A 27241-nucleotide genomic window follows, 5' to 3' on the forward strand; every position below is an offset into this window, starting at 1 on the left:
GCGTTCCAAAACATCCCAAAGGTGTTCTACAGGATTCAGGTCAGGAATCTGTGCAGGCCAGTCCATTACACATGTTAATGTCGTGTAACCACTTCGCCACAGCCCGTGCATTTTGAACAGGTGGTCGATCGTGAAAGTGCAATCGCCATCCCCGAATTTCTCTTCAACAGTGGGAATCAAGAAGGTGCTTAAAACATCAATCTAGGCCTGTGCTGTGATAGTGCCACGCAAAACAACATGCAGTGCAAGCCCCTCCATGTAAAACACGACCACACCGTAACACCACCGCCTCAGAATTATACTATTGGCACTAAACACGCTGGCAGATGGCGTTCACTGGGCATTCGCCATACCAACACCCAGCCGTCGGATCGCCCCATTGTGTACCGTGATTCGTCACTCCACACAACTTTTTTCCACTGTTCAAGCGTCCAATGTTTACGCTCCGTACACCGAGCGAGGCGTCGTTTGGCATTTACTGGCATGATGTGTGGCTTACGAGCAGCCGCTCGAACATGAAATCCACGTTCTCTCACGTCCCTCCTAACTGTCATAGTACCTGCAGTGGACCCTGATGCAGTTTGGAATTCCTGTGTGGTGGTCTGGATAGATGTCTGCCTATTACACATTACGACCCTCTTCAACTGTCAGCGGTCTCTGTCAGTCAACAGACGAGGTCGGCCTGTACGCTTTTGTGCTGTACGTGTCTCTTCACGTTTCCACTTCACTATCACATCGGAAACAGTGGACCTAGGGATGTTTAGGAATGTGGAAATCTCGCATAGAGACGTATAACACAAGTGACACTCAATCTCCTGACCACGTTCGAAGTCCTTGAGTTCCGCGGAGCACCTCATGTCAAGTGACGATGTCTTACGACTACTGAGATCGCTGATATGGAGTACCTGGCAGTAGATGGCAGCACAATACACCTAATATGAACAACACATGTTTTTGGGGGTGTTCGGTTACTTTTGATCACATAGTGTAGCTGTCATGAATTAGCTATATATGCTGTATGTTGTCGAATTTCTTTATACAATACCGGAACAGTTGACCTTACCGACCGTGAAGGCGCAAGAGAATGTTCCATTCTTTCGTAGAAATTTACCAGACTTAACTAACGAAGAGGTATTGAATAGAACTGGAGAGAAGGGTAATTTGTGCCACAACTTGGCTGGAAGAGTGGATCGGTTGGTAGGACATGTTCTGAGGCATCAAGGGATCACCAATTTAGTATTGGAGGGCAGCGTGGAGGATGAAAACCGTAGAGGGAGACTAAGGATTGAGTACGCTAAACAGATTCAGAAGAATGTAGGTTGCAGTAGGTACTGGGAGATGAAGAAGCTTGCACATGATAGAGTAGCATGGAGAGCTGCACCAAACCAGTCTCTAGACTGAAGACCGCAACAACAACAACAACAACCAAACCACATTGGTACAGATAATAATAAATGCAATTTAAAGTGTACAGTCCAGATGTAGTGACCTGGAACAGTGGACCTAGGGATGTTTAGGAATGTGGTAATCTCGCATAGAGACGTATGACACAAGTGACACGCAATCTCCTGACCACGTTCGAAGTCCTTGAGTTCCGCGGAGCGCCTCATGTCAAGTGACGATGTCTTACGACTACTGAGATCGCTGATATGGAGTACCTGGCAGTAGATGGCAGCACAATGCACCTAATATGAACAACACATGTTTTTGGGGGTGTTCGGTTACTTTTGATCACATAGTGTAGCTGTCATGAATTAGCTATATATGCTGTATGTTGTCGAAATTCTTTATACAATACCGGAACAGTCGACCTTACCGACCGTGAAGGCGCAAGAGAATGTTCCATTCTTTCGTGGAAATTTACCAGACTTAACTAATGAAGAGGTATTGAATAGAACTGGAGAGAAGGGTAATTTGTGCCACAACTTGACTGGAAGAGTGGATCGGTTGGTAGGACATGTTCTGAGGCATCAAGGGATCACCAATTTAGTGTTGGAGGGCAGCGTGGAGGATGAAAACCGTAGAGGGAGACTAAGGGATGAGTACGCTAAACAGATTCAGAAGAATGTAGGTTGCAGTAGGTACTGGGAGATGAAGAAGCTTGCACATGATAGAGTAGCATGGAGAGTTGCACCAAACCAGTCTCTAGACTGAAGACCGCAACAACAACAACAACAACAACCAAACCACATTGGTACAGATAATAATTATTGCAATTTAAAGTGTACAGTCCAGATGTAGTGACCTGGAACAGTGGACCTAGGGATGTTTAGGAATGTGGAAATCTCGCATAGAGACGTATGACACAAGTGACACGCAATCTCCTGACCACGTTCGAAGTCCTTGAGTTCCGCGGAGCGCCTCCTGTCAAGTGACGATGTCTTACGACTACTGAGATCGCTGATATGGAGTACCTGGCAGTAGATGGCAGCACAATGCACCTAATATGAACAACACATGTTTTTGGGGGTGTTCGGTTACTTTTGATCACATAGTGTAGCTGTCATGAATTAGCTATATATGCTGTATGTTGTCGAAATTCTTTATACAATACCGGAACAGTCGACCTTACCGACCGTGAAGGCGCAAGAGAATGTTCCATTCTTTCGTGGAAATTTACCAGACTTAACTAATGAAGAGGTATTGAATAGAACTGGAGAGAAGGGTAATTTGTGCCACAACTTGACTGGAAGAGTGGATCGGTTGGTAGGACATGTTCTGAGGCATCAAGGGATCACCAATTTAGTATTGGAGGGCAGCGAGGAGGATGAAAACCGTAGAGGGAGACTAAGGGATGAGTACGCTAAACAGATTCAGAAGAATGTAGGTTGCAGTAGGTACTGGGAGATGAAGAAGCTTGCACATGATAGAGTAGCATGGAGAGCTGCACCAAACCAGTCTCTAGACTGAAGACCGCAACAACAACAACAACCAAACCACATTGGTACAGATAATAATTAATGCAATTTAAATTGTACAGTCCAGATGTAGTGACCTGGAAGTAGTCGTGGTCGAGCAGCTCGACGCCGTCCTTGAACCAGGTGATCTCCGGCCGCGGGTAGCCCTGCGCCATGCAGAAGAAGGAGATCTTGCGGCCCAGCATGTAGTCCTGCTCGAAGTGCGACGACTTGACGATGCGCGCGCCCTGCCGACAAGAGCACCAGGCACAGGCTCAGCACGGGTGGTCCCCTGAGGTTCTGCTCGGATCAGTCCTTCATCTACACTTACAAGGGAAACTCCCCATCACACTCTCATCAATTGAATGTTGAAATGGCCCATCAAAAACTGAACACACATCAAGTCTGAAAACAGGAAGATTTTGGACTGAACTGTGGAAAGGAGAAGCAAAATGGCCACAGTGAACGGTGTCGCGTCTGTAGTTTCCTGCAAGCGGATCAGGATGGGAGCTGGACGCTAAATCCAGTAATGAGGAGGCTCGTCCAACTCGAAGTCCTGGTGCTGGAAATTCGGTGCAGATAAGGGATCTCGGTGGGTAATGGACGTACAGTTCTGATGAAATAACTGATACGGAACACGAGGTAGAATAAGACCACTGTCGAACCCTAAGAGGCACCAACACATTGAATGTAAGTTGTGCAATCCTGCATCTACCCTGTGTAGCTAAGTGCCAGAATAACTCAGGTTCAGTGTCTGAGGCATTTGTCGAAGGAATCTCCCTAGCAGCACCAGCGGCCCTGCTTATATTGGCTCGTCTGATGCCATCCCCCGCGATCACGACGTCTCCCGTGTCCTGTCGTCCCTCCAGAACATTCTGTCGTAGCTGGGCAAGTACACTACTGGCCATTAAAATTGCTACACCACGAAGATGACGTGCTACAGACGCGAAGTTTAACCGACAGGAAGAAGATGCTGGGATGTGCGAATGATTAGCTTTTCGGAGCATTCACACAAGGTTGGCGCCGATGGCGACACCTACAACGTGTTGAAGTGAGGAGAGTTTCCAACCGACTTCTCATACACAAACTGCAATTGACCGGCGTTGCCTGGTGAAACGTTGTTGTGATGCCTCGTGTAAGGAGGACAAATGCGTACCATCACGTTTCCGACTTTGATACAGGTCGGATTGTAGCCTATCGCGATTGCGGTTTGTCGTATCGCGACATTTCTGGTCGCGTTGGTCGAGATCCAATGACTGTTAGCAGAATATGGAATCGGTGGGTTCAGGAGGGTAATACGGAACGCCGTACTGGTCCCCAACGGCCTCGTATCACTAGCAGTCGAGATCACAGGCATCTTAGCCGCGCGGCTGTAACGGATCGCGCAGCCACGTCTCGATCCCCGAGTCAACAGATGGGGACGTTTGCAAGACAGCGACCATCAGCACGAACAATTCGTCAACGTTTGCAGCAGCACGGACTAACAGCTCGAAAACCGTGGCTGCGGTTACCCTTGACGCTGCAACACAGACAGGAGCGCCTGCGACGGTGTACTCTCGACGACGAACCTGGGTGCACGAAAGGCAAAACGTCATTTTTTTCGAATGAATCCAGGTTCTGTTTACAGCATCACGACGGTCGCATCCGTGTTTGGCGACATCGCAGTGAACGCACATTGGAAGCGTGTATTCGTCATCGCCATACTGGCGTATCACCCGGCGTGATGGTATGGGGTGCCATTGGTTACACGTCTCGGTCACCTCTTGTTCGCACTGACGGCACTTTGAACAGTGGAGATTACATTTCAGATGTGTTACGACCCTACCCTACATTACCCTTCATTTGACCCCTGCGAAACCCTACATTTCAGCAGGATAATGCTCGACCGCATGTTGCGGTCCTGTAGGGGCCTTTCTGGATACAGAAAATGTTCGACTCCTGCCCTGGCCAGCACATTCTCCAGATCTCTCACCAACTGAAAACGTCTGGTGGATGGTGGCCGAGCAATTGGCTCGTCACAATACGCCAGTCACTACTCTAGATGAACTGTGGTATCGTGTTGAAGCTGCATGGGCTGCTGTACCTGTACACGCCATCCAATCTCTGTTTGACTCAATGCCCAGCCGTATCGTGGCCGTTATTAGGGCCAGAGATGGTTGTTCTGGGTACTGATTTCTCAGGATCTATGCACCCAAATTGCGTGATAATGTAATGACATGTCAGTTCTAGTATAATGTATTTGTCCAATGAATACCCGTTTATCATCTGCATTTATTCTGGGTTGAGCAACTTTAGTGGCCAGTAGTGTAGCTCCAGTACCTTGTCATAGGAACGCAACCTCTCCTGCTTCCCAGCGCCCTGGCTGACGCTAGGTTGTTTTCCTACATGTTCATCTTATGCAGTGTTATGCATTTCTACTCACATCCGCGCCACATTCGGGACAACGGTCCAGATTTAATTTTGTCGAGCGACACTTATGACATCGTCATTAGTGACCATCTTGTCACGGTTGCGTGGTCACAGTGGTAGACTAAGAAGGGGGAGATCCAGGTTCAAATCTCCCTCAGACCCCACTTTTTTTTTCACCAAATTATGAAGTGTCGTTCCGGTCATTGACACGTCTGACCGCTATATTCAAATTTGTGTACAGGGTGATGAACGATTTGCGTTAGGACATTCAAACTGCACTGTTGGCCACGGAGCATGATAGGAATTATTATGCCTTGTATGGTTTGGTGTCGAGACGAAGCCACTTTCATTTGGATGGGTTCGCCAGTAAGCATTTGGGGAATTGAGAATCCTGTCCATTATAATTATCCGGGCTGTTATGCCGTGGTCGGTTGATGAATTCTGTGGTGATTCCCAACGTTTCGTCTCCGACTGCGGGAGACATCTTCAAGGGGGTCCGTAGCTTAATGGAAGGTCCAACACACACACTGGCTCGCTACTGACTGCCGCTAAATTCCGTGTCCGCGCGCCCCCGCGCCGCTGCGTGACGTCATGTGTTTTGAAAACGTCAGTGCAATTGGCCGCTGTTGGGAATCACCACAGAATTCATCAACCGACCACGGCATAACAGCCCGGATAATTATAATGGACATGATATTTCCGGCCGTGAAAGTTTACATTTTAGTAATTGAGAATCCGCATTTCGCGATCGAGAAGTCTCTTCACACTCAGTGGTTCACTGTGTGGTGTGCAGTGTCCAGTCACAGAATAATCGGTACGACATTCCTCGATGGCACGGTGACTACCGAACGGTACGTGAAGGTTTTCCAAGATGATTTCATCGCTTTTATCCAAAGTGACCTTAATTTCGACAAGACGTGGTTCGTGCAAGACGGAGCTCGACCCCATCGCAGCAGGAGAGTGTTTGATGTCCTGGAGGAGCACTTTGGGGACTGCATTCCGGCTCTGGAGTACCCAGACGGCACTGGTATGGGCCTTGATTGGCCGCCATATTCTCCCGACCTCAACACCATCGACGCCTTTTTGTGGGAGCAAAAGACGAGGTGTACAGCAACAACCCCAAAACTTTTGCTAACCTGGAAACAGCCGTTCAGGAGATCACTGACGGCATCGAAGTTCCGACTCTTCAGCGGGTCATGCAGAATTTCGCTATACGTCTGCGCCACATCATTGCCAATGATAGCGGGCATATCGAACTTGTCATAACGTAAATCCGAATATCTGTAGTGACGATTAAATGTGGAATGGTGTGTGTGCACGACGTAGTTTGTAACTAATTTACTTTTTTTACCCATATAGTTCAATGAGTACCCTGTGTTTGTTGTGGTACAATGTCCGTTTGCAACAGCAACGGGTAACGAAGGAAGCTCCGAACCTCTACACAGACGTACTTCCTATTTGTTCTACACAGGTACCACATGTTATGCGTCTTGCGTTCCGTTTTGTAAGTTTTCGCTCTTTGAATTCCTTTGTTGTAATATAGTTCACACGCATTTATTTGTTGTTTTTATTTCTTTGAGAGGGCTATGCACTATCTCGCCTGCTCTCACTGTGTATCACATTTACTTGCGACGGTAATACACACATCAAAAAAACTTTTGTATCACCTGGGTTCCGAGAGTTCCAGAACCTGTACAGAAAATTGGAATAGAGATCAATATAAACATCATTTCCGTCCTGTTTACTGCTCATGAAAACCACACATTGCATGCTGTACCGCCATACAGCCAGAGGTGGTGGTCCAGAATGCAGTACACACCAGTACCTCTAATACCCAGTAGCACCTCCTCTTGCATTGATGCGTGCCTGTATTCGTCGTGGCATACAATCTATAAGTTCATCAAGGCATTGTTGGTCCAGATTGTCCCATTCCTCAACGGCGATTCGGCGTAGATCCCTCAGAGCGGTTGGTGGGTCACGTCGTCCATAAACAGCTCTTTTCAATCTGTCCCAGGGCGCATGATGGGGGCGCGAATTGTCGTACACGAAGCCGAATGCCTCCCCAATATGTTACCGATATGGTTGCACTATCACTCAGACTGTAGCGCCTTTAACCGCTTGGCCACCATTTGAGTCGTAACACGACGTCCTGTTGCTGCATGAAAGCATTATTCAACATGGTGGCATTGCTGTCAGGGTTCTTCCGATCCATAACCCCTAGGTAGCGGACATCCATTGCAGTAGTAGCCCGCGGGTGGCCTGAAGGACGCATGTCATCGACAGTTCCTGTCTCTCTGTATCTCCTCCATGTCCGAACAACATCGCTTTGGTTCACTCCGAGACGCCTGCACACTTCCCTTCTTGAGAGCTTTTCCTGGCACGAAGTAACAATTCGGACACGATCGAACTGCGGTATTGACCGTCTAGGCATGGTTGAACTACAGACAACACGAGCCGTGTACCTCCTTCCTGGTGGAATGACTGGAACTGGTCAGCTGTCGGACCCCCTCCGTCTAATAGGCGGTGCTCTGGGCGGGTTTAGTGACATCCTGAACAGCCAAAGGGACTGTGCCTGTGATGCAGTATCCACAGTCAACGTCTATCTTCAGCAGTTCTGGGAACCGGGGAGATGCAAAACTTTTTTTGATGTGTGTGTATTCTTACCACATGACTCATATTCCGTGGTGCCTAGTGAGAGCAGGTGAGATGCCGCATAGATTTCTCACAGAAATGAAAACAGAAAATAAACAGGTGTGAACTTTTTCTACAACAAGGGAATTTAAGAGTGAAAACTTCCAAAATGGAAAGCAAGATGCATAAGTTGTGGCACCTGTGTGGAACAGATAACAGGTACGTACGTCTGGACGTCTCTTCCTTACATATCACTGTTGCAAATGGATGTTACACCATTACACATATAGAAATTTGAATACTGCGAACAGACACGTCAATGACCGGACAGACGCTCCGTAATTATGTGAAAAAAGATATTGAGCATGAGGAGATTGGAACGCAGATCTCCCCGTTTACAGTCTAACACAGTGACTACACAACCACGACACGACCGACGTTGACGCTGCTCGACAATCACAAATTAAATTTGGACCGTTTGCTGTTTCTGTTTTGCTTCTTTTATTCCCACAGCTCGGAACATCGTCTTCCTGTTTTCATGTTTGATCTGTGCTCAGCTTTTGAAGTGCTGTCAAATGGGCCAACTTACCACTAAATTAGGGGGGGGGGGGGGAGGAGGGGGTGCAATGAGAAGTTTCCCTTGTCAGTTCCATCCTCCACCGACACCGCAGCCTGCTAAGTGGTCCGAGTTCTCGATAAGTGAAATAAAAAATATAAAAAAATGTTAAAATGTGTGTGAAATCTTATGGGACTTAACTGCTAAGGCCATCAGTCCCTAAGCTTACACGCTACTTAACCTAAATTATCCTAAGGACAAACACACACACCCATGCCCGACGGAGGACTCGAACCTCCGCCGGGATCAGCCGCACAGTCCATGACTGCAGCGCCCTAGACCGCGCGGCTAAGTGAAATCCCAAGGAAGAAGTTCCGCTCCTTTTCTCTACAAAGGCAGATCTGCAAGTACTGCTTCTGTTGAACTATTTCCTTATTGTGAACGCCAGTAGTGTTATATTTCAGTCAGCAACTTGAACTAGAGCATGGAAAGAAATGAGGCAGGGTTGCCACAAGTTCTGGAAATCAAGGAATTTCAAACGTGTGAAGGAAGTATCAAATTTGAAAAAAAAAAAAACTGGAAAAAATTCGTTTTTGTCCCAACATACGAAATTGTTTATTTACTGAGCTGTCATGCATCGTCGCTGGCTGGACGCAGCTGAGAACGTGCGCCGCTTCCCTACTCCCTCCTTCCTACTGCTTCTCCCCATCCCCCCCCCCCCCACCCTCATCTCGCAGTAAGTGCTGCCACCACATCTTTCCGCTAGCCTAGCAGCTGCCAACGGGAGGCAGTGAGGAGTGGTTTGTTTAGCCCCATTACACGATGCGCGTAGACTGTACACCTGTGCACCAGGGCTCCAAGCGTGCGTATCTGTTAACTACTTGCTGTTCATGTAGACCTATTACACCATCCACGCGGGATATACTTGGCACATATTCGTAGTAGACAGTAATAGCACGCGAAACGCAAATAGAACCGTCTGCTCTGTTGTAAAGTCGTTCGTTCTACCAGGGAAAACAAAGGGGGGGGGGGGGGGAGCGGGTAACACAGGAGCAGCATTCTTTCAAATTATTTACATGAACTCACAGTTCTTATTTAAAAAGAAATTGTTTTTATCATTATTTATTATGTAATTGTTATTTTCTTATGTAGGTTATTACTGTTCTGAATTACAGGATCGGCAGATAGTTTTGTATTACGACACTTCATTACACAGGTATATGTACACTACTGCCCATTAAAATTGCCACACCACGAAGATGTGCTACAGACGCGAAATTTAACCGACAGGAAGAAGATGCTGTGATATGCAAATGATTAGCTTTTCAGAGCATTCACACAAGGTTGGCGCCGGTGGCGACACCTACAACGTGCTGACATGACGAAAGTTTCCAACCGATTTCTCACACACCAACAGCAGTTGACCGGCGTTGCCTGGTGAACCGTTGTTGTGATGCCTCGTGAAAGGAGGACAAATGCGTACCATCACGTTTCCGACTTTGATACAGGTCGGATTGTCGCCTATCGCGGTTTATCGTATCGCGACATTGCTGCTCGCGTTAGTCGAGATCCAATGACTGTTAGCAGAATATGGAATCGGTGGGTTCAGGAGGGTAATACGGAACGCCGTGCTGGATCCCAACGGCCTCGTATCACTAGCAGTCGAGACGACAGGCACCTTACGCGCATGGCTGTAACGGATCATGCAGCCACGTCTCGTTCCCTGAGTCAACAGATGGGGAAGTTTGCGAGACAACAACCATCTCCACGAACAGTTCAACGACGTTTGCAGCAGCACGGACTATCAGCTCGGAGACCGTGGCTGTGGCTACCCATGACGCTGCATCACAGACAGGATCGTCTACGATGGTGTACTCAACGATGAATCTGGGTGCACGAATGGCAAAACGTCATTTTTTCGGATGAATCCAAGTCCTGCTTACAGCATTACGATGGTGGCATTCGTGTTTGGCGACATCGTGGTGAATGCACATTGGAAGCGTGTATTCGTCATCGCCATACTGGCGTATCACCCGACGTGATGGTATGGGGTGCGGTTACACGTCTCGGTCACCTCTTGTTCGCATTGACGGCACTTTGAACAGTGGACATTACATTTCAGATGTGTTACGACCCGTGACTCTACCCTTCATTCCATCCCTGCGAAACCCTATATTTCAGCAGGATAATGCACGACTGCATGTTGCAGGTGCTGTACGGACCTTTCTGGATACAGAAAATTTCGACTGCTGCCCTGGCCAGCACATTCGCCAGGTCTCTCACCAATTGAAAACGTCTGGTCAATGGTGGCCGAGCAACTGGCTCGTCACAATACGCCAGTCACTACTCTAGATGAACTGTGGTATCGTGTTGAAGCTGCGTGGGCAGCTGTACCTGTACACGCCATCCAAGCTCTTTTTGACTCAATGCCCGGGCGTATCAAGGGCGTTATTACGGCCAGTGGTGGTTGTTCTGTGTACTGATTTTTCAGGATCTATGCACCCAAATTGCGTGAAAATGTAATCACATGTCAGTTGTAGTATAATATATTTGTCCAATGAATACCCGTTTATCATTGCACTACTTCTTGGTGTAGCTATTTTAATGGCCAGTAGTGTATTTATACAGCATTTTGCACGTGGAGGACCCACTTGTTTTTTGAGCTATTGCCATGGCAGTGACAATAAACTCTCGGATTGAGGCAGAACGACAACGAAAATGAAAAGCCAGATGTAATGGAGTTCGACCCTGGCTGAGAGCAAGGAACGAAGTCAGAGGATTATGAAAGAAGTGGGGCCCGAAATCCGCAAGTATTTCGGAACTTCATGAGGTTGGACATGGCCTGTTTCAAGAAGCTGCTGTGTATGATAGAAGATGGAATTATCAAGTGTGACACAGTCATCAGGGAAGCTGTCTCACCTTGTCTTAAGGAACAATTAAATCATATGTTTATATGTTTAGTGATCATACCAGCCTAGATCACTGGTAAAATACCGGTACATGCCCTGTTAAGTTGCAGGCTAGTTGTAACGTTACGTTTCCTGGCGACTGGTTAATCTTTTAAGGGTCTGGCTTTTAGCCACAGAATAGCACAGCCCATCATTTCAAAAGTTGTTGTGGGTGTATGCACCGCAATTTGCAACACTTTAAACGATCAGAACTTAAAAAGTGCGCTTGCGTTATTTGTCCAAGTGTGGAAAATGGTATGCAATGTGCTACTCAGAGTTTTGCTGTCATCGCCTGTCGCGCTGGGCGAAACTTCAGAACTTTCTCACCATCACTGCCCGTTTCTCTTTTCTGGCATTCTGGAATACTGCAAGAGATTGCATTACGATACAAATCGAAAATCACTGTGTAACGTTGTATGCATATTACTGAGAAAGAAACGATTGCCAACATATCGTATTATGATTCAGCGGGTACATACATACATCTATCCTCGCTGTATACCTGAATTTAGACGCTTAACACCTCTTTGCTCCATTTCATTTCTACAATACGAAGTAATCAACAGAAAGAATGCTGTCACAAACAGCTAGTATACAAGACAGTATACTGACAAAAAAGAAAAAAATATATATTTTTGCATTTATGAAAACCTGTGTTCGCACTACTTAACGGTGATATTCCTATTTACAGACTACATCACGTGTCCTGTGCTCTAAATATCTGTCATCGACCGGCGATACAACGTGATATGATAGGCTTAAAAGGGCGCAAGGCAGTCTCGATTTCAGTGGTTCGGAAATTAACTTGCTATGTTTGGTCGAATTCGAATGTACACTATGTGATCAAAAGTATCCGGGCACCCTCTAAAACACGTTTTTCGTATTAGGTGCGTTGTGCTGCCACCCACTGCCAGGTACTCAAAATTAGCGACCTCAGTACTCATTAGGCATGGGGCGCTCCTCCGAACTGACGGACTTGGAACGTGGTCAGGCGATTGGGTGTTACTTGTGTCATACGTCTGTACGCGAGATTTAGACACTCCTAAACATCCGTAGGTCTGCTGTTTCCGATGTGATAGTGAAGTGGAAACGTGAAGAGACACGTACAGCACAAAAGCGTACAGGCCGACCTCGTCTGTTGACTGACAGGAACTGCCGACAGTTGAAGAGGGTCGTAATGTGTAGTAGGCAGACATCTATCCTGACTGCCACACAGGAATTCCAAACTACATCGGGATCCACTGCAAGTACTATGACAGTTTGGCGGAAGGTGAGAAAACTCGGATTTCATGGCCGAGAAGCTGCTCATGAGCCACACATCACACCAGTAAATGTCGAACGACGCCCCGCTTGGCGTAAGGAGCGTAAACATTGGACGACTGAACAGTGGACAAACGTTGTGTGGAGTGACGAATCTTGGTACATAATGTGGCGATCCGATGGCACGGTGTGGGTATGGTGAATGCCCGGTGAACGTCATCTGCCAGCGTGTGTAGTGCCAACAGTAAAATTCGGAGGCGGTGGTGTTAATGTTTTTCTTGGAGGGGGTTTGCACCCCTTGTTTTGCGTGTCACTATCACAGCACAGGTCTACATTGATGTTTTAAGCACTTTCTTACTTCCCACTGTTAAAGAACAATTTTGGGGATGGCGATTGCTTCTTTCAACACGATCGAGCGCCTGTTCATGATGCACGGCCTGTGGTTACACGACAATAACATGTGTAATGGACTGGCCGGCACAGAGTCCTGACCTGAATCCTACAGAACACCTTTGGGATGTTTTGGAACGCCCACTCCGTGCCAGGCCTCACCGACCGACATCGATACCTCTCCTCCGTGAAGAATGGGCTGCAATTCTGCAAGAAACCTTCCAGCACCTCATTGAATGGAAGCTGTCATCAAGGCTAAGGGTCGGCCAACACCATACTGAAATCCAGCATTACCGATGGAGGGCGTCACGAACTTGTCAGACAATTTCAGCTAGGTATCCGGGTACTTTTGATCACATAATTTATGCATTCGTAATATGAAAACATGCAGCGTATCGTAATACGAAAATGCGCATCGTACACGCTGTTGCACATCGAATATCTTTTCAAAACGCGTTTTTTTTAATTTTTATTTTTTTGCTTCCTCCTGGAGTTAGTTTTGTAAAAGTGCCAAGAAGTTCTATGCTGGTCTATAAAAGCTTAACTATTCAAAGAATTGTTAAGTTTTACTGTTGTAAGGGTAAGTACGAGTATACTGTCATTCAATACGGCAATAGTATATTTTCATCCGCGAAAAAACATATTTTTAACCGGGAAATCCGGGAATTTTTTCCTTTATCCGAGTATACACCCTGATAAGTGAACACGGGGTTCGTTTTCGACAGTGTTCAACAACGTGGGACCACCAGAAGACACCTGAGCATGATCCCAGTAGATGTGTTGAAACGGCGAATCTGTAGAGAAACTATGGGAAGGAATGTGAACTGTCCTCCAGATACAAAAACAGTCCGTCTTCAGGCCACAAGCGGCCCATTGGGACCATCCGACCGCCATGTCATCATCAGATGAGAATGCGGATATCTACATCTACATCTACATCGATACTCCGCAAGCCACCCAACGGTGTGTGGCGGAGGGCACTTTACGTGCCACTGTCATTACCTCCCTTTCCTGTTCCAGTCGCGTATGGTTCGCAGGAAGAACGACTGTCTGAAAGCCTCCGTGCGCGCTCTAATCTCTCTAATTTTACATTCGTGATCTCCTCGGGAGGTATAAGTAGGGGGAAGCAATATATTCGATACCTCATCCAGAAACGCACCCTCTCGAAACCTGGCGAGCAAGCTACACCGCGATGCAGAGCGCCTCTCTTGCAGAGTCTGCCACTTGAGTTTATTAAACATCTCCGTAACGCTATCACGGTTACCAAATAACCCGGTGACGAAACGCGCCGCTCTTCTTTGGATCTTTTCTATCTCCTCCGTCAACCCGACCTGGTACGGATCCCACACTGATGAGCAATACTCAAGTATAGGTCGAACGAGTGTTTTGTAAGCCACCTCCTTTGTTGATGGACTACATTTTCTAAGCACTCTCCCAATGAATCTCAACCTGGTACCCGCCTTACCAACAATTAATTTTATATGATCATTCCACTTCAAATCGTTCCGTACGCATACTCCCAGATATTTTACAGAAGTAACTGCTACCAGTGTTTGTTCCGCTATCATATAATCATACAATAAAGGATCCTTCTTTCTATGTATTCGCAATACATTACATTTGTCTATGTTAAGGGTCAGTTGCCACTCCCTGCACCAAGTGCCTATCCGCTGCAGATCTTCCTGTATTTCGCTACAATTTTCTAATGCAGCAACTTCTCTGTATACCACAGCATCATCCGCGAAAAGCCGCATGGAACTTCCGACACTATCTACTAAGTCATTTATATATATTGTGAAAAGCAATGGTCCCATAACACTCCCCTGTGGCACGCCAGAGGTTACTTTAACGTCTGTAGACGTCTCTCCATTGATAACAACATGCTGTGTTCTGTTTGCTAAAAACTCTTCAATCCAGCCACACAGCTGGTCTGATATTCCGTAAGCTCTTACTTTGTTTATCAGGCGACAGTGCGGAACTGTATCGAACGCCTTCCGGAAGTCAAGAAAAATAGCATCTACCTGGGAGCCTGTATCTAATATTTTCTGGGTCTCATGAACAAATAAGGCGAGTTGGGTCTCACACGATCGCTGTTTCCAGAATCCATGTTGATTCCTACATAGTAGATTCTGGGTTTCCAGAAATGACATGATACGCGAGCAAAAAACATGTTCTAAAATTCTACAAGAGATCGACGTAAGAGATATAGGTCTATAGTTTTGCGCATCTGCTCGACGACCCTTCTTGAAGACTGGGACTATCTGTGCTCTTTTCCAATCATTTGGAACCCTCCGTTCCTCTAGAGACTTGCGGTACACGGCTGTTAGAAGGGGGGCAAGTTCTTTCGCGTACTCTGTGTAGAATCGAATTGGTATCCCGTCAGGTCCAGTGGACTTTCCTCTATTGAGTGATTCCAGTTGCTTTTCTATTCCTTGGACACTTATTTCGATGTCAGCCATTTTTCCATTTGTGCGAGGATTTAGAGAAGGAACTGCAGTGCGGTCTTCCTCTGTGAAACAGCTTTGGAAAAAGGTGTTTAGTATTTCAGCTTTACGCGTGTCATCCTCTGTTTCAATGCCATCATCATCCCGTAGTGTCTGGATATGCTGTTTCGAGCCACTTACTGATTTAACGTAAGACCAGAACTTCCTAGGATTTTCTGTCAAGTCGGTACATAGAATTTTACTTTCGAATTCAATGAACGCTTCACGCATAGCCCTCCTTACGCTAACTTTGACATCGTTTAGCTTCTGTTTGTCTGAGAGGTTTTGGCTGCGTTTAAACTTGGAGTGGAGCTCTCTTTGCTTTCGCAGTAGTTTCCTAACTTTGTTGTTGTACCACGGTGGGTTTTTCCCGTCCCTCACAGTTTTACTCGGCACGTACCTGTCTAAAACGCATTTTACGATTGCCTTGAACTTTTGCCATAAACACTCAACATTGTCAGTGTCGGAACAGAAATTTTCGTTTTGATCTGTTAGGTAGTCTGAAATCTGCCTTCTATTACTCTTGCTAAACAGATAAACCTTCCTCCCTTTTTTTATATTCCTATTAACTTCCATATTCAGGGATGCTGCAACGGCCTTATGATCACTGATTCCCTGTTCTGTACACACAGAGTCGAAAAGTTCGGGTCTGTTTGTTATCAGTAGGTCCAAGATGTTATCTCCACGAGTCGGTTCTCTGTTTAATTGCTCGAGGTAATTTTCGGATAGTGCACTCAGTATAATGTCACTCGATGCTCTGTCCCTACCACCCGTCCTAAACATCTGAGTGTCCCAGTCTATATCTGGTAAATTGAAATCTCCACCTAAGACTATAACATGCTGAGAAAATTTATGTGAAATGTATTCCAAATTTTCTCTCAGTTGTTCTGCCACTAATGCTGCTGAGTCGGGAGGTCGGTAAAAGGAGCCAATTATTAACCTAGTTCGGTTGTTTAGTGTAACCTCCACCCATAATAATTCACAGGAACTATCCACTTCTACTTCACTACAGGATAAACTACTACTAACAGCGACGAACACTCCACCACCGGTTGCATGCAATCTATCCTTTCTAAACACCGTCTGTACCTTTGTAAAAATTTCGGCAGAATTTATCTCTGGCTTAAGCCAGCTTTCTGTACCTATAACGATTTCAGCTTCGGTGCTTTCTATCAGCGCTTGAAGTTCCGGTACTTTACCAACGCAGCTTCGACAGTTGACAATTACAATACCGATTGCTGCTTGGTCCCCACATGTCCTGACTTTGCCTCGCACCCGTTGAGGCTGTTGCCCTTTCTGTACTTGCCCAAGGCCATCTAACCTAAAAAACCGCCCAGCCCACGCCACACAACCCCTGCTACCCGTGTAGCCGCTTGTTGCGTGTAGTGGACTCCTGACCTATCCAGCGGAACCCGAGAGTGTGGTCAGCACACCGCTCTCCCGGTCGTTGTGACGGTTTTCTTTGATCGGTGCCGCTACTATTCGGTCGAGTAGCTCCTCAATTGACATCACGAGGCTGAGCGCACCCAGAAAAATGGCAACAGCGCATGGCGGCCCGGATGGTCACCCATCCAAGTGCCGGCCACGCCCAACAGTGCTTCGGTGATCTGACGGGAACCGGTCTATCCACTGCGGCAAGGCCGTTGCCCACTCCAGATACAGATGGTGTCCAGTTCATTGAGAACAGCCGCTAAACCCAACCGACTGGTATGGGTGGTGAGTGCGGTGCTCACGTCTTTGTGGTTGTAGTAGGCCACGTCTCTGTGGTTGTAGTAGGCGTTCTGCTGGTGGGGGACCTCGTCCACGACGCGCGTGCGGTGCGCCAACCTGCGGACCGCGCCGCCGCCCGCCCGCTGGTTCCGGCCGCCCACGCCTCCCGCCACCCTGGCGCCGGCTCCGCCCCCGCGCGCCGCCTCCGCCGTCCCCGGCAGCAGCGCCGCCACCAGCGCTGCGATCACCAGCCAGCGGGCGACTCCTCTGCGCAGCCTCATGCCGCTGCCCCTGCAAACACCAAAGTTTCTGAATGCCCATCTGCCGCAACCTCACCACAGGATCGAAACCTATTCCAAAATGACTTGCAAGTTCAATCTTTAGTAAGGCTCATTTGAAAGAACATTTACGAGAGGAAAAATAATGACTTATTTTGAGCATCAAGAGGCCGACATAAAAGGAATGTCTGGGAGTTGCAGAGATCAACCTTCTATGGGTTGTATGTACCCTTAAACTGGTACACCTGCCAAATATCGTGTAGGGCCCCGCGAGCACACAGAAATGACGCAACACGACGTCGGATGGACTCGACTAATGTCTGCAGTAGTGCTGGAGGGATTGAGTGATTGACTGATTTTAACAGGAGAGCTAAAACAGCTTAGTTCTGACCCGCCACTGCCCGCACCGATACTAGGTTTATTGTGCGGTATCGCTCCCTGTATATCTAGTAAAGCCAACCACTGCCCTTAAATAGTGTAAGGAGTCCCTCTACCATGTTTTCGTTAGACACAGTTTCTTCAGATCTAGTCGTCCCGAAGATTCTGCATCCTTTACTCTCCAATGCCATGCATTCAGAGATTAGGTGTGATGCAGTTTCTTCACCCTCATCACAGATCCTACATTTAGGGTCCTCTCCCATTATACCCATTGTGTGTAGGTGTTTTTTGAAATTCCCATGGCCGGTCATCAGTCCAGTCATGAGTTTGATCTCTTTCCTGTTCAATCACCGGCCGCGGTGGTCTCGCGGTTCTAGGCGCTCAGTCCGGAACCGCGGGACTGCTACGGTCGCAGGTTCGAATCCTGCCTCGGGCATGGATGTGTGTGATGTCCTTAGGTTAGTTAGGTTTAAGTAGTTCTAAGTTCTAGGGGACTGGTGACCTAAGATGTTAAGTCCCATAGTGCTCAGAGCCATTTTCCTGTTCAATCCCAGAATTACAGAGCTTCTTTTAAAACATGGCTTCGGCATAATTACCTTACCACGTTTTTGTTTATGGACCTCGGTCCAATATCCTACGTGCTGTTTCCTAAGCCAGTTCCGTAGTTCTAATTTGATCATAGCCTTGGTGATTGTCAAGACAGGTTCCGGTCCAATAAATGGAGTTGTTGCCCCCATACCAGCCAATCTATCGGCTTGTTCATTGCCACAGATCCCTGAATGGCCAGGGACCCACACTAGGTTCACCCTTCCCCCTAGCTTCACCAAAGCCCTGTGACAATCTGCAACACTGTTAGATCTTTTTGCAGGAGCTGCCAATGATTTCAGGGCTGCCTGGCTGTCTGAGTAGATGTAGATGCTACGGTCATTGTAGCACCTACTCATATTCTGCTCCTCACATGCCCTGATTGCAGTAATTTCGGCTTGGAATACAGAGGCCAGCTTCCCTAGAGAGATGCTGCTCTCCAGGCTTGGCTGAACCCCGTACAACCCTGCCCCAACGCCTTGATCTGTTTTCGACCCATCGGTTAACCAAACGATGTCCCCCGTATGGTGTCAAACTGTTTTCTCCCACTGCTCCCTACTTTCAATTATTGTGTTGTAAGGCTTGTCGAAGTAGTCAGGAGTTATTATATAGTCAGCGGCATTTCCCCAGCCATACCTATATTTACCTCATTCACTATGTTAGTGTGCGATTCTGGATATCCAAATGAGACCCAGTTTTGGCCAGTTTTAAGTCTGTATGCCCCAGCTGTTGCCTCCATCTTGACCCAAAGGTGAAAGTGGAGGCATATCCAGCATGGCTTCCATTCCAGCGATAGGTGTGCTGCAAATTCCGCCCGTTATCGCTAAGGAGGCCTATCTCCGCACCTTAGCAAGCTCTTCAGCAGCAACCTGCTGTTCTACCTTCTTCCACCACACTACGGCCCCATAGGAAATCCTAGGTCTAACCACTGTGGTGTATATCCAGTGCATACCCCAGGGGCAGTGCTGGAGGGAACTGACACCATGAATCCGTAAGAGTACAAGGGCCTGGGGATCTCTTCTCAACAGCACGTTACAACGCATCCCAGATATGTTCAATAAAGTTAATATCTGGGGAGTTTGGTGGCCAGCGGAAGTGTTTAAACTCAGAATAGTGTTCCTGGAGCCACTCTGTAACAATTCTGAACGTGTGGGGTGTCGCATTGTCCTGCTGGAATTTCCCAAGTCCGTCGGAATGCACAATAGACATGAATGGATGCAGATGATCAGACAGGATGCTTATGTAGGTGTTGCGGCGGTGTGGTTCCTTTCGCCCTTTTTAAAAGCACCTACCTGTGAGCTCGTTGCAGGAGATGGCCGGTAGGAAAGCCGAGCAGAAACCTACCACACTGCAGGTCGCACAACGCTACTTACAACGTAACTACACTACTGGCCATTAAAACTGCTACACCAAGAAGAAATGCAGATGATAAACGGGTATTCATTAAACAAATATAGCCGCTCGGGATTAGCCGAGCGGTCTAGGGCGCTGCAGTCATGGACTGTGCGGCTCGTCCCGGCGGAGGTTCGAGTCCTCCCTCAGGCATGGGTGTGTTGTGTTTCTCCTTAGGATAATTTAGGTTAAGTAGTGTGTAAGCTTATGGACTGATGACCTTAGCAGCTAGGTTCCGTAAGATTCCACACAAACATTTTTTTTTTTTGACAAATATACATTTTCACGCAATTCAGGTGCATAGATCCTGAGAAATCAGTACCCGGAACAACCACCTCTGGCCGTAATAACGGCCTTCATACGCCTGGGCATTGAGTCAAACAGAGCTCGGATGGCGTGTACAGGTACAGCTGCCTACGCAGCTTCAACACGATACCACAGTTCATCAACAGCAGTGACTGGCGTATTGTGACGAGCCAGTTGCTCGGCCACCGTTGACCAAACGTTGTCAATTGGTGAGAGATCTGGAGAAAGTGCTGGCCGGGGCAGCAGTCGAACATTTTCTGTATCCAGAAAGGCCCGTACAGGACCTGGAACATGCGGTCGTGCATTATCCTGCTGAAATGAAGGCTTCGAAGGGATCGAATGAAGGGTAGAGCCACGGGTTGTAACGTATCTAAAATGTAACGTCCACTGTTCAAAGTGACGGCAATGCGAACAAGAGGTGACTGAGAGGTGTAACCAATGGCACCCCATACCATCACGCCGGGTGATACGGCAGTATGGCGATGACGAATACACGCTTCCAATGTGCGTTTACCGCGATGTCGCCAAACACGGATGCGACCATCATGATGCTGCAAACAGAACCTGGATTCATCCGAAAAAATGAAGTTTTATCATTCGTGCATCCAGTTTCGTCGTTGAGTACACCATCGCAGGCGCTCCTGTGTGTGATGCAGCGTCAAGGGTAACCGCAGCCACGGTCTCCGAGCTGATAGTCCGTGCTGCTGCAAACGTCGTCGAACTGTTCGTGCAGATGGTTTCTGTCTTGCAAACGTCCCCATCTGTTGACGCGGGGATCGAGACGTGGCTGCACGATCCGTTACAGCCGTGCGGATAAGATGCCTGTCATCTCGACTGCTAGTGATACGAGGCCGTTGAGATCCAGCACGGCGTTCCGTATTACCCTCCCGAATCCACCGATTCCATATTCTGCTAACAGTCATTGGATCTCGACCATCGCGAGCAGCAATGTCGCGATACGATAAACCGCAATTGCGATAGGCTACAATCCGACTTTTATCAAACTTGGTAACGTGATGATACGCATTTCTCCTCCTTACACGAGGCATCACAACAACGTTTCACCAGGGAACGCCGGTCAACTGCTGTTTGTGTGTGAGAAATCGGTTGGAAACTTTCCTCATGTCAGCACGTTGTAGGTGTCGCCACCGGCGCCTACGTTGTGTGAATGCTCTGAAAAGCTAATCATTTGCATATCACAGCATCTTCTTCCTGTCGTTTAAATTTCGCGTCTGTAGCACGCCAATTTCGTGGTGTAGCAATTTTAATGGCAGTAGTGTATTGTGCTACACTGTCGTAAAACTTTCTCACGCTAATTCGTACAGCGTTCATCAATAGAACAGTGATCTACATATTTACTTTACACCACATTCACGCATCATACACACAACTAAAAGCATACACAAAACTGTACAAACATGAACAAAATAAGAAATAAACAGAAATTCACAAAAATATTATCTTCACCTGTACCTTGAATGTCTCTTTGCACTTTGTACTCTGGTGGATGAAAGTTAGAACTATGTACTCGGCTTAACCCGCTTCAAAAAAATGGTTCAAATGGCCGCAGCGATTTCGGAGGCGTCCGCATCTCGTGGTCGTGTGGTAGCGTTCTCGCTTCCCACGCCGGGTTCGATTCCCGGCGGGGTCAGGGATTTTGTCTGCCTCGTGATGACTGGGTGTTGTGTGCTGTCCCTAGGTTAGTTAGGTTTAAGTAGTTCTAAGTTCTAGGGGACTGATGACCATAGATGTTAAGTCCCATAGTGCGCAGAGCCATTTGAACCTTTTCGGAGGCTTGGTGTTTTATTGGATTTCTGATATTCACGGTAAATTCGTGAAAAGGTCATACGGGAAAATTCCCACTTCATCACTACCTCGGAGATGCTGTGTCCTATCGCTCGCGCGCCGAATGTAACACCACGTTCGAACTCAATTAAATCTTGAGAACCTGCCATTGTAGCAGCAATGACCGACGTAACAGCTGCGCCAGACACTTGCCTTATGTAGACGTTTCCGACCGCAGCGCCGTATTCCGCCTGTTTACGTATCTCTGTATTTGAAAATGCATGCTTATACCAGTTGGTTGGTTGGTTTTGGGGAAGGAGACCAGACAGCGTGGTCATCGGTCTCATCGGATTAGGGAAGGATGGGGAAGGAAGTCGGCCGTGCCCTTTCAGAGGAACCATCCCGGCATTTGCCTGGAGTGATTTAGGGAAATCACGGAAAACCTAAATCAGGACGGCCGGACGCGGGATTGAACCGTCGTCCTCCCGAATGCGAGTCCAGTGTCGAACCACTGCGCCACCTCGCTCGGTTTATACCAGTTCTTGTAGTGTGTTCACCGCAGAGCTTCTAGCCATTCGCAGGGCCCTCCGTTTTGTTCTTCAAGCCTCCCTCCACAGTGTTTTAATTTGTTCAGACTCAATGAGCAGCCTGCAGGCTATCGACCCACGCTACTCTCGTCACCTTTTGGTCTCTGCTATCCATGACCCTCCCTCTGCCCTTGAGCGTGCCGCCTGTTCAGTTGTCTTTCTCTGGGTCCCAAGCCCCTGACCGTTTGGCTAGAGAAGCAGATCCCCTCCTCCCATTTCCTTTCATGATTCGAACTGCAGATAGGCAGATCTACGTCAAATCTCTCTTTACCCAAAATTGGAATGCCATCTGGAGCACTACTGCTCACAGTAATAGACTCCGCACAATTAAAGAGTCTACTGCACTTTGGCACTCTTCTTTCCACTCCTCTCGGAAGGAGTCCACAGTTTTATGCCGTTTACGCATTGGTCATACCTGGCTCTCCTAGTGTTTCCTCCTACGTAAAAACCCACCCCCACAATGTGGTTGTGGAGCCAAGCTGACGATATCGCACAGATTGGTGGAATGCCCCCCTCTTGCCGATTCCTTACTTTTAATATTAGTAGACGATCCACAAATGGTTGAATTGGTCCTGTTTCCTCTGTGAAAATGGTTTTTATTTCCAGATATAAGGTTCCACTTTAGTCTTGGAGCAGGGGCAGGTTGGTTGTGGTAGGGACTTCTTTTCCAGTCTGCTCGGTCTGTGACCCCATGACTGCCTCCTTTTATGCCTTTTACTGTGTGCGTTTAATGTCCATTATTTTATAATTTGATTCCCCTGACTGAATCCGTCCACTTTTAGTGGACACTCTTTCTTCTCTGACTAACTTGGGGAATCGCGAAAGTAATGACCTAGTCGTTTGGTCCCATAACCCCTCTCAATTAATCAGTCGAAATGGAACTCATCACTCAAGGCAGCTCTGCTCCAGTCAATGAGATTCCCGGGCGAAGACGTGTCTGCAGATGCCCTCGACAGCCGTGGCATACCAGGCTGACTCCAACGACCAGGTGTGATGGGTCTGGGGTGCCATTTCATTTCATAGGAGGCCCCTTTGGTTGCCACCCGTGCCACCCATAAAGCGCAGCAGAACATCTACGAAATTCTATACCGCGTTTTTCGGCCCTTAATGGCAAGCCATCCTAGGCTTACATTTCAGCAAGATAATGCCCGCCCGCACACCTTGAGACTTCCTACTTCCTGTCTTCATGCTTCCCAGACCCTACATCGGCCAGCAAGGTCACCGGATCTGTCCCCAATTTAGAATGTTTGGAATATTACGGGCAGAGCCCTCCACCTGGAATCGGATTTTGTCGATCTAAAGCGCAAGTTGGACAAAATTTGTTTCTTTGTCCTCAGGAGGACGTCCAACAGCTCTCTCCATCAATGCTAAGCCGCATTACTGCTTCCATAAGGGCCAGGTGTTTACCAACGCATTGCTGACTTGCTCAGTTTGTGAGGCTCTTTGTCTTGAATAAATCATCCAACATTTCTGAAATTGTAGTCAATTGTTTGTCTGTACATCTAATCCACTTCTGCCGATTTCCGTGCCATTCGGATAATCTGCAAATCACATTTAACTGCCTGGCAGTTGGTTCATCGAACCATCTTCACTATTCTCTATCATTTCAATCTCGTATAGCGTGAGGAAAGAACGAACACCTATATCTTCCCGTACGAACTCTGATTTCCCTTATTCTATCATAGTGATCGTTTCTCCCTATGTAGAACAGCGCCAACAAAATATTTTCACATTCGGGAGAGAAAGTTGGTGATCGGAATTTCGTGAGAAGATTCCTCCGCAACGAAAAACGCCTGTGTTTTAATGATATCCATTCCAAATCCTGTATCATTTCAGTGACACTCTCTTCCCTATTTCGCTATAATACAAAACGTGCTGCCCTTCTTTGAACTGTTTCGATGTAATCCGTCAGTCCTATGTGGTAAGGATCTCACAGCAGTATTCTAAAAGAGGACGGATTAGCGTAGTGTAGGCGGTCTCCTTAGTAGGTCTGTTACATTTTCTAAGGGTCTTACCAATAAAACGCAGTCTTTGGTTAGCCTTTCCCACAACATTCACTGTGTGTTCCTTCTAATTTAAGTTGTTCGTAGTAGTAATTCCTAGGTATTTAGTTGAATTTACAGCCTTTATATTTGGTTGATTTATCCTGTAACCGACGTTAAACGGATTCCTTTTAGCATTCAGGTGGATGACCACCTTCGTGGTGCATCATATTTTTTTTTTATCTTTCTTTCTCTTATACTGTATTTCAGTTTCCCTCAAATCACTAGTTCAGATTTTTGGCAAATCTAGACCTAATGCTGGTCGATTTGATAGCCGATTAATGACCCTCGAAGTCGATGGGACGTTAGACCTAGTCTTCCTTTCTTCAGTAGGCAACTTTTCCATTTCCCACTCATAGTTTGACTACAATTCGGACCAAAATCCATTGTGTAATTTTTAGGGAGTCTAGTCTTTGCTGTTGCGCGGTCTAGCCGCGCAGTCCGGGAGGCCTTGCCATGGTTCGCACGGCTTCCCCCGTCGAAGGTTCGAGTCGTCCCCCATGACTGAGCAGTTTGTTCCGTTAGGAACTTACCACAACTTTTTTTTCTGGTCTTTGCTCCACTCAGTCATTTGACCAGCAAGAAGTCGTTTGCCGAATATGGCCTATGAAACATCAGTTCCATGTTTTACTCCTTGAAGTTATCAACTGTTTGACTTGACGTGGTATCAGCTGGCATTAACATGAGAATGGTGGAACGCTTTCCGTTGTCTTTTGGTAATTTCGTCGATGACTTTTCTGAAACAAATTGTTATATGCCATTGAGCATTAACTGATCCTGGATCCTTTAAAGCGACGTTCGCGACATGAGCAGTGTAAAAATGGTTCAAACGGCTCTGAGCACTATGGGACTTAACTTCTGAGGTCATCAGTCCCCTACTTAAACCTAACTAACCTAAGGACATCAAACACATCCATGCCCGAGGCAGGATTCGAACGTGCGACCGTAGCGGTCGCGCGGTTCCAGACTGAGGCGCCAAGAACCGCTCGGCCACCCCTGCCGGCATGAGCAGTGTACCCAAAGAAAGAAGCCATCATTTTCTCGGAAGTGAAACTGGCGACAAATTCCGCCATGTGCAAGATACCGTATTATAGTTTTGTTATTACCCAATGATGTTTCAGTATTTTACGTGTCATCATCGGTGGGATTTTTGTTTATTTTAGTTCTGAGCCGGACGATGTGGCCGAGCGGTTCAAAAGTATTTTACTTCTAAAGGAGCGATTATTAGGTGGCAAATACACTCCTGGAAATGGAAAAAAGAACACATTGACACCGGTGTGTCAGACCCACCATACTTGCTCCGGACACTGCGAGAGGGCTGTACAAGCAATGATCACACGCACGGCACAGCGGACACACCAGGAACCGCGGTGTTGGCCGTCGAATGGCGCTAGCTGCACAGCATTTGTGCACCGCCGCCGTCAGTGTCAGCCAGTTTGCCGTGGCATACGGAGCTCCATCGCAGTCTTTAACACTGGTAGCATGCCGCGACAGCGTGGACGTGAACCGTATGTGCAGTTGACGGACTTTGAGCGAGGGCGTATAGTCGGCATGCGGGAGGCCGGGTGGACGTACCGCCGAATTGCTCAACACGTGGGGCGTGAGGTCTCCACAGTACATCGATGTTGTCGCCAGTGGTCGGCGGAAGGTGCACGTGCCCGTCGACCTGGGACCGGACCGCAGCGACGCACGGATGCACGCCAAGACCGTAGGATCCTACGCAGTGCCGTAGGGGACCGCACCGCCACTTCCCAGCAGATTAGGGACACTGTTGCTCCTGGGGTATCGGCGAGGACCATTCGCAACCGTCTCCATGAAGCTGGGCTACGGTCCCGCATACCGTTAGGCCGTCTTCCGCTCACGCCCCAACATCGTGCAGCCCGCCTCCAGTGGTGTCGCGACAGGCGTGAATGGAGGGACGAATGGAGACGTGTCGTCTTCAGCGATGAGAGTCGCTTCTGCTTTGGTGCCAATGATGGTCGTATGCGTGTTTGGCGCCGTGCAGGTGAGCGCCACAATCAGGACTGCATACGACCGAGGCACACAGGGCCAACACCCGGCATCATGGAGTGGGGAGCGATCTCCTACACTGGCCATACACCACTGGTGATCGTCGAGGGGACACTGAATAGTGCACTGTACATCCAAACCGTCATCGAACCCATCGTTCTACCATTCCTAGACCGGCAAGGGAACTTGCTGTTCCAACAGGACAATGCACGTCCGCATGTATCCCGTGCCACCCAACGTGCTCTAGAAGGTGTAAGTCAACTACCCTGGCCAGCAAGATCTCCGGATCTGTCCCCCATTGAGCATGTTTGGGACTGGATGAAGCGTCGTCTCACGCGGTCCGCACGTCCACCACGAACGCTGGTCCAACTGAGGCGCCAGGTGGAAATGGCATGGCAAGCCGTTCCACAGGACTACATCCAGCATCTCTACGATCGTCTCCATGGGAGAATAGCAGCCTGCATTGCTGCGAAAGGTGGATATACACTGTACTAGTGCCGACATTGTGCATGCTCTGTTGCCTGTGTCTATGTGCCTGTGGTTCTGTCAGTGTGATCATGTGATGCATCTGACCCCAGGAATGTGTCAATAAAG

The 27241-nt window shown here is 47.8% G+C and overlaps 1 protein-coding gene across 1 annotated transcript in view; it reads right to left on the bottom strand.

Moving 5' to 3' along the window:
* Positions 1-17565, bottom strand: part of LOC126426542 (immunoglobulin domain-containing protein oig-1-like) — a 34750-nt gene extending 17185 nt beyond the window's left edge. Inside the window, exons 1-3 of the mRNA XM_050088445.1 lie at positions 17518-17565; positions 17308-17427; positions 2996-3145 (exon numbers count right to left, since the gene is read on the bottom strand). Coding sequence (XP_049944402.1) covers positions 2996-3145; positions 17308-17427; positions 17518-17565 — 318 coding nt within the window. The remainder of the gene's footprint in view (positions 1-2995; positions 3146-17307; positions 17428-17517) is intronic.
* Positions 17566-27241: the final 9676 nt, after the last annotated feature.

The sequence above is a fragment of the Schistocerca serialis genome, chromosome 11 (assembly GCF_023864345.2).
Source record: "Schistocerca serialis cubense isolate TAMUIC-IGC-003099 chromosome 11, iqSchSeri2.2, whole genome shotgun sequence".
Classification (NCBI taxonomy): Eukaryota; Metazoa; Arthropoda; class Insecta; order Orthoptera; family Acrididae; genus Schistocerca; species Schistocerca serialis.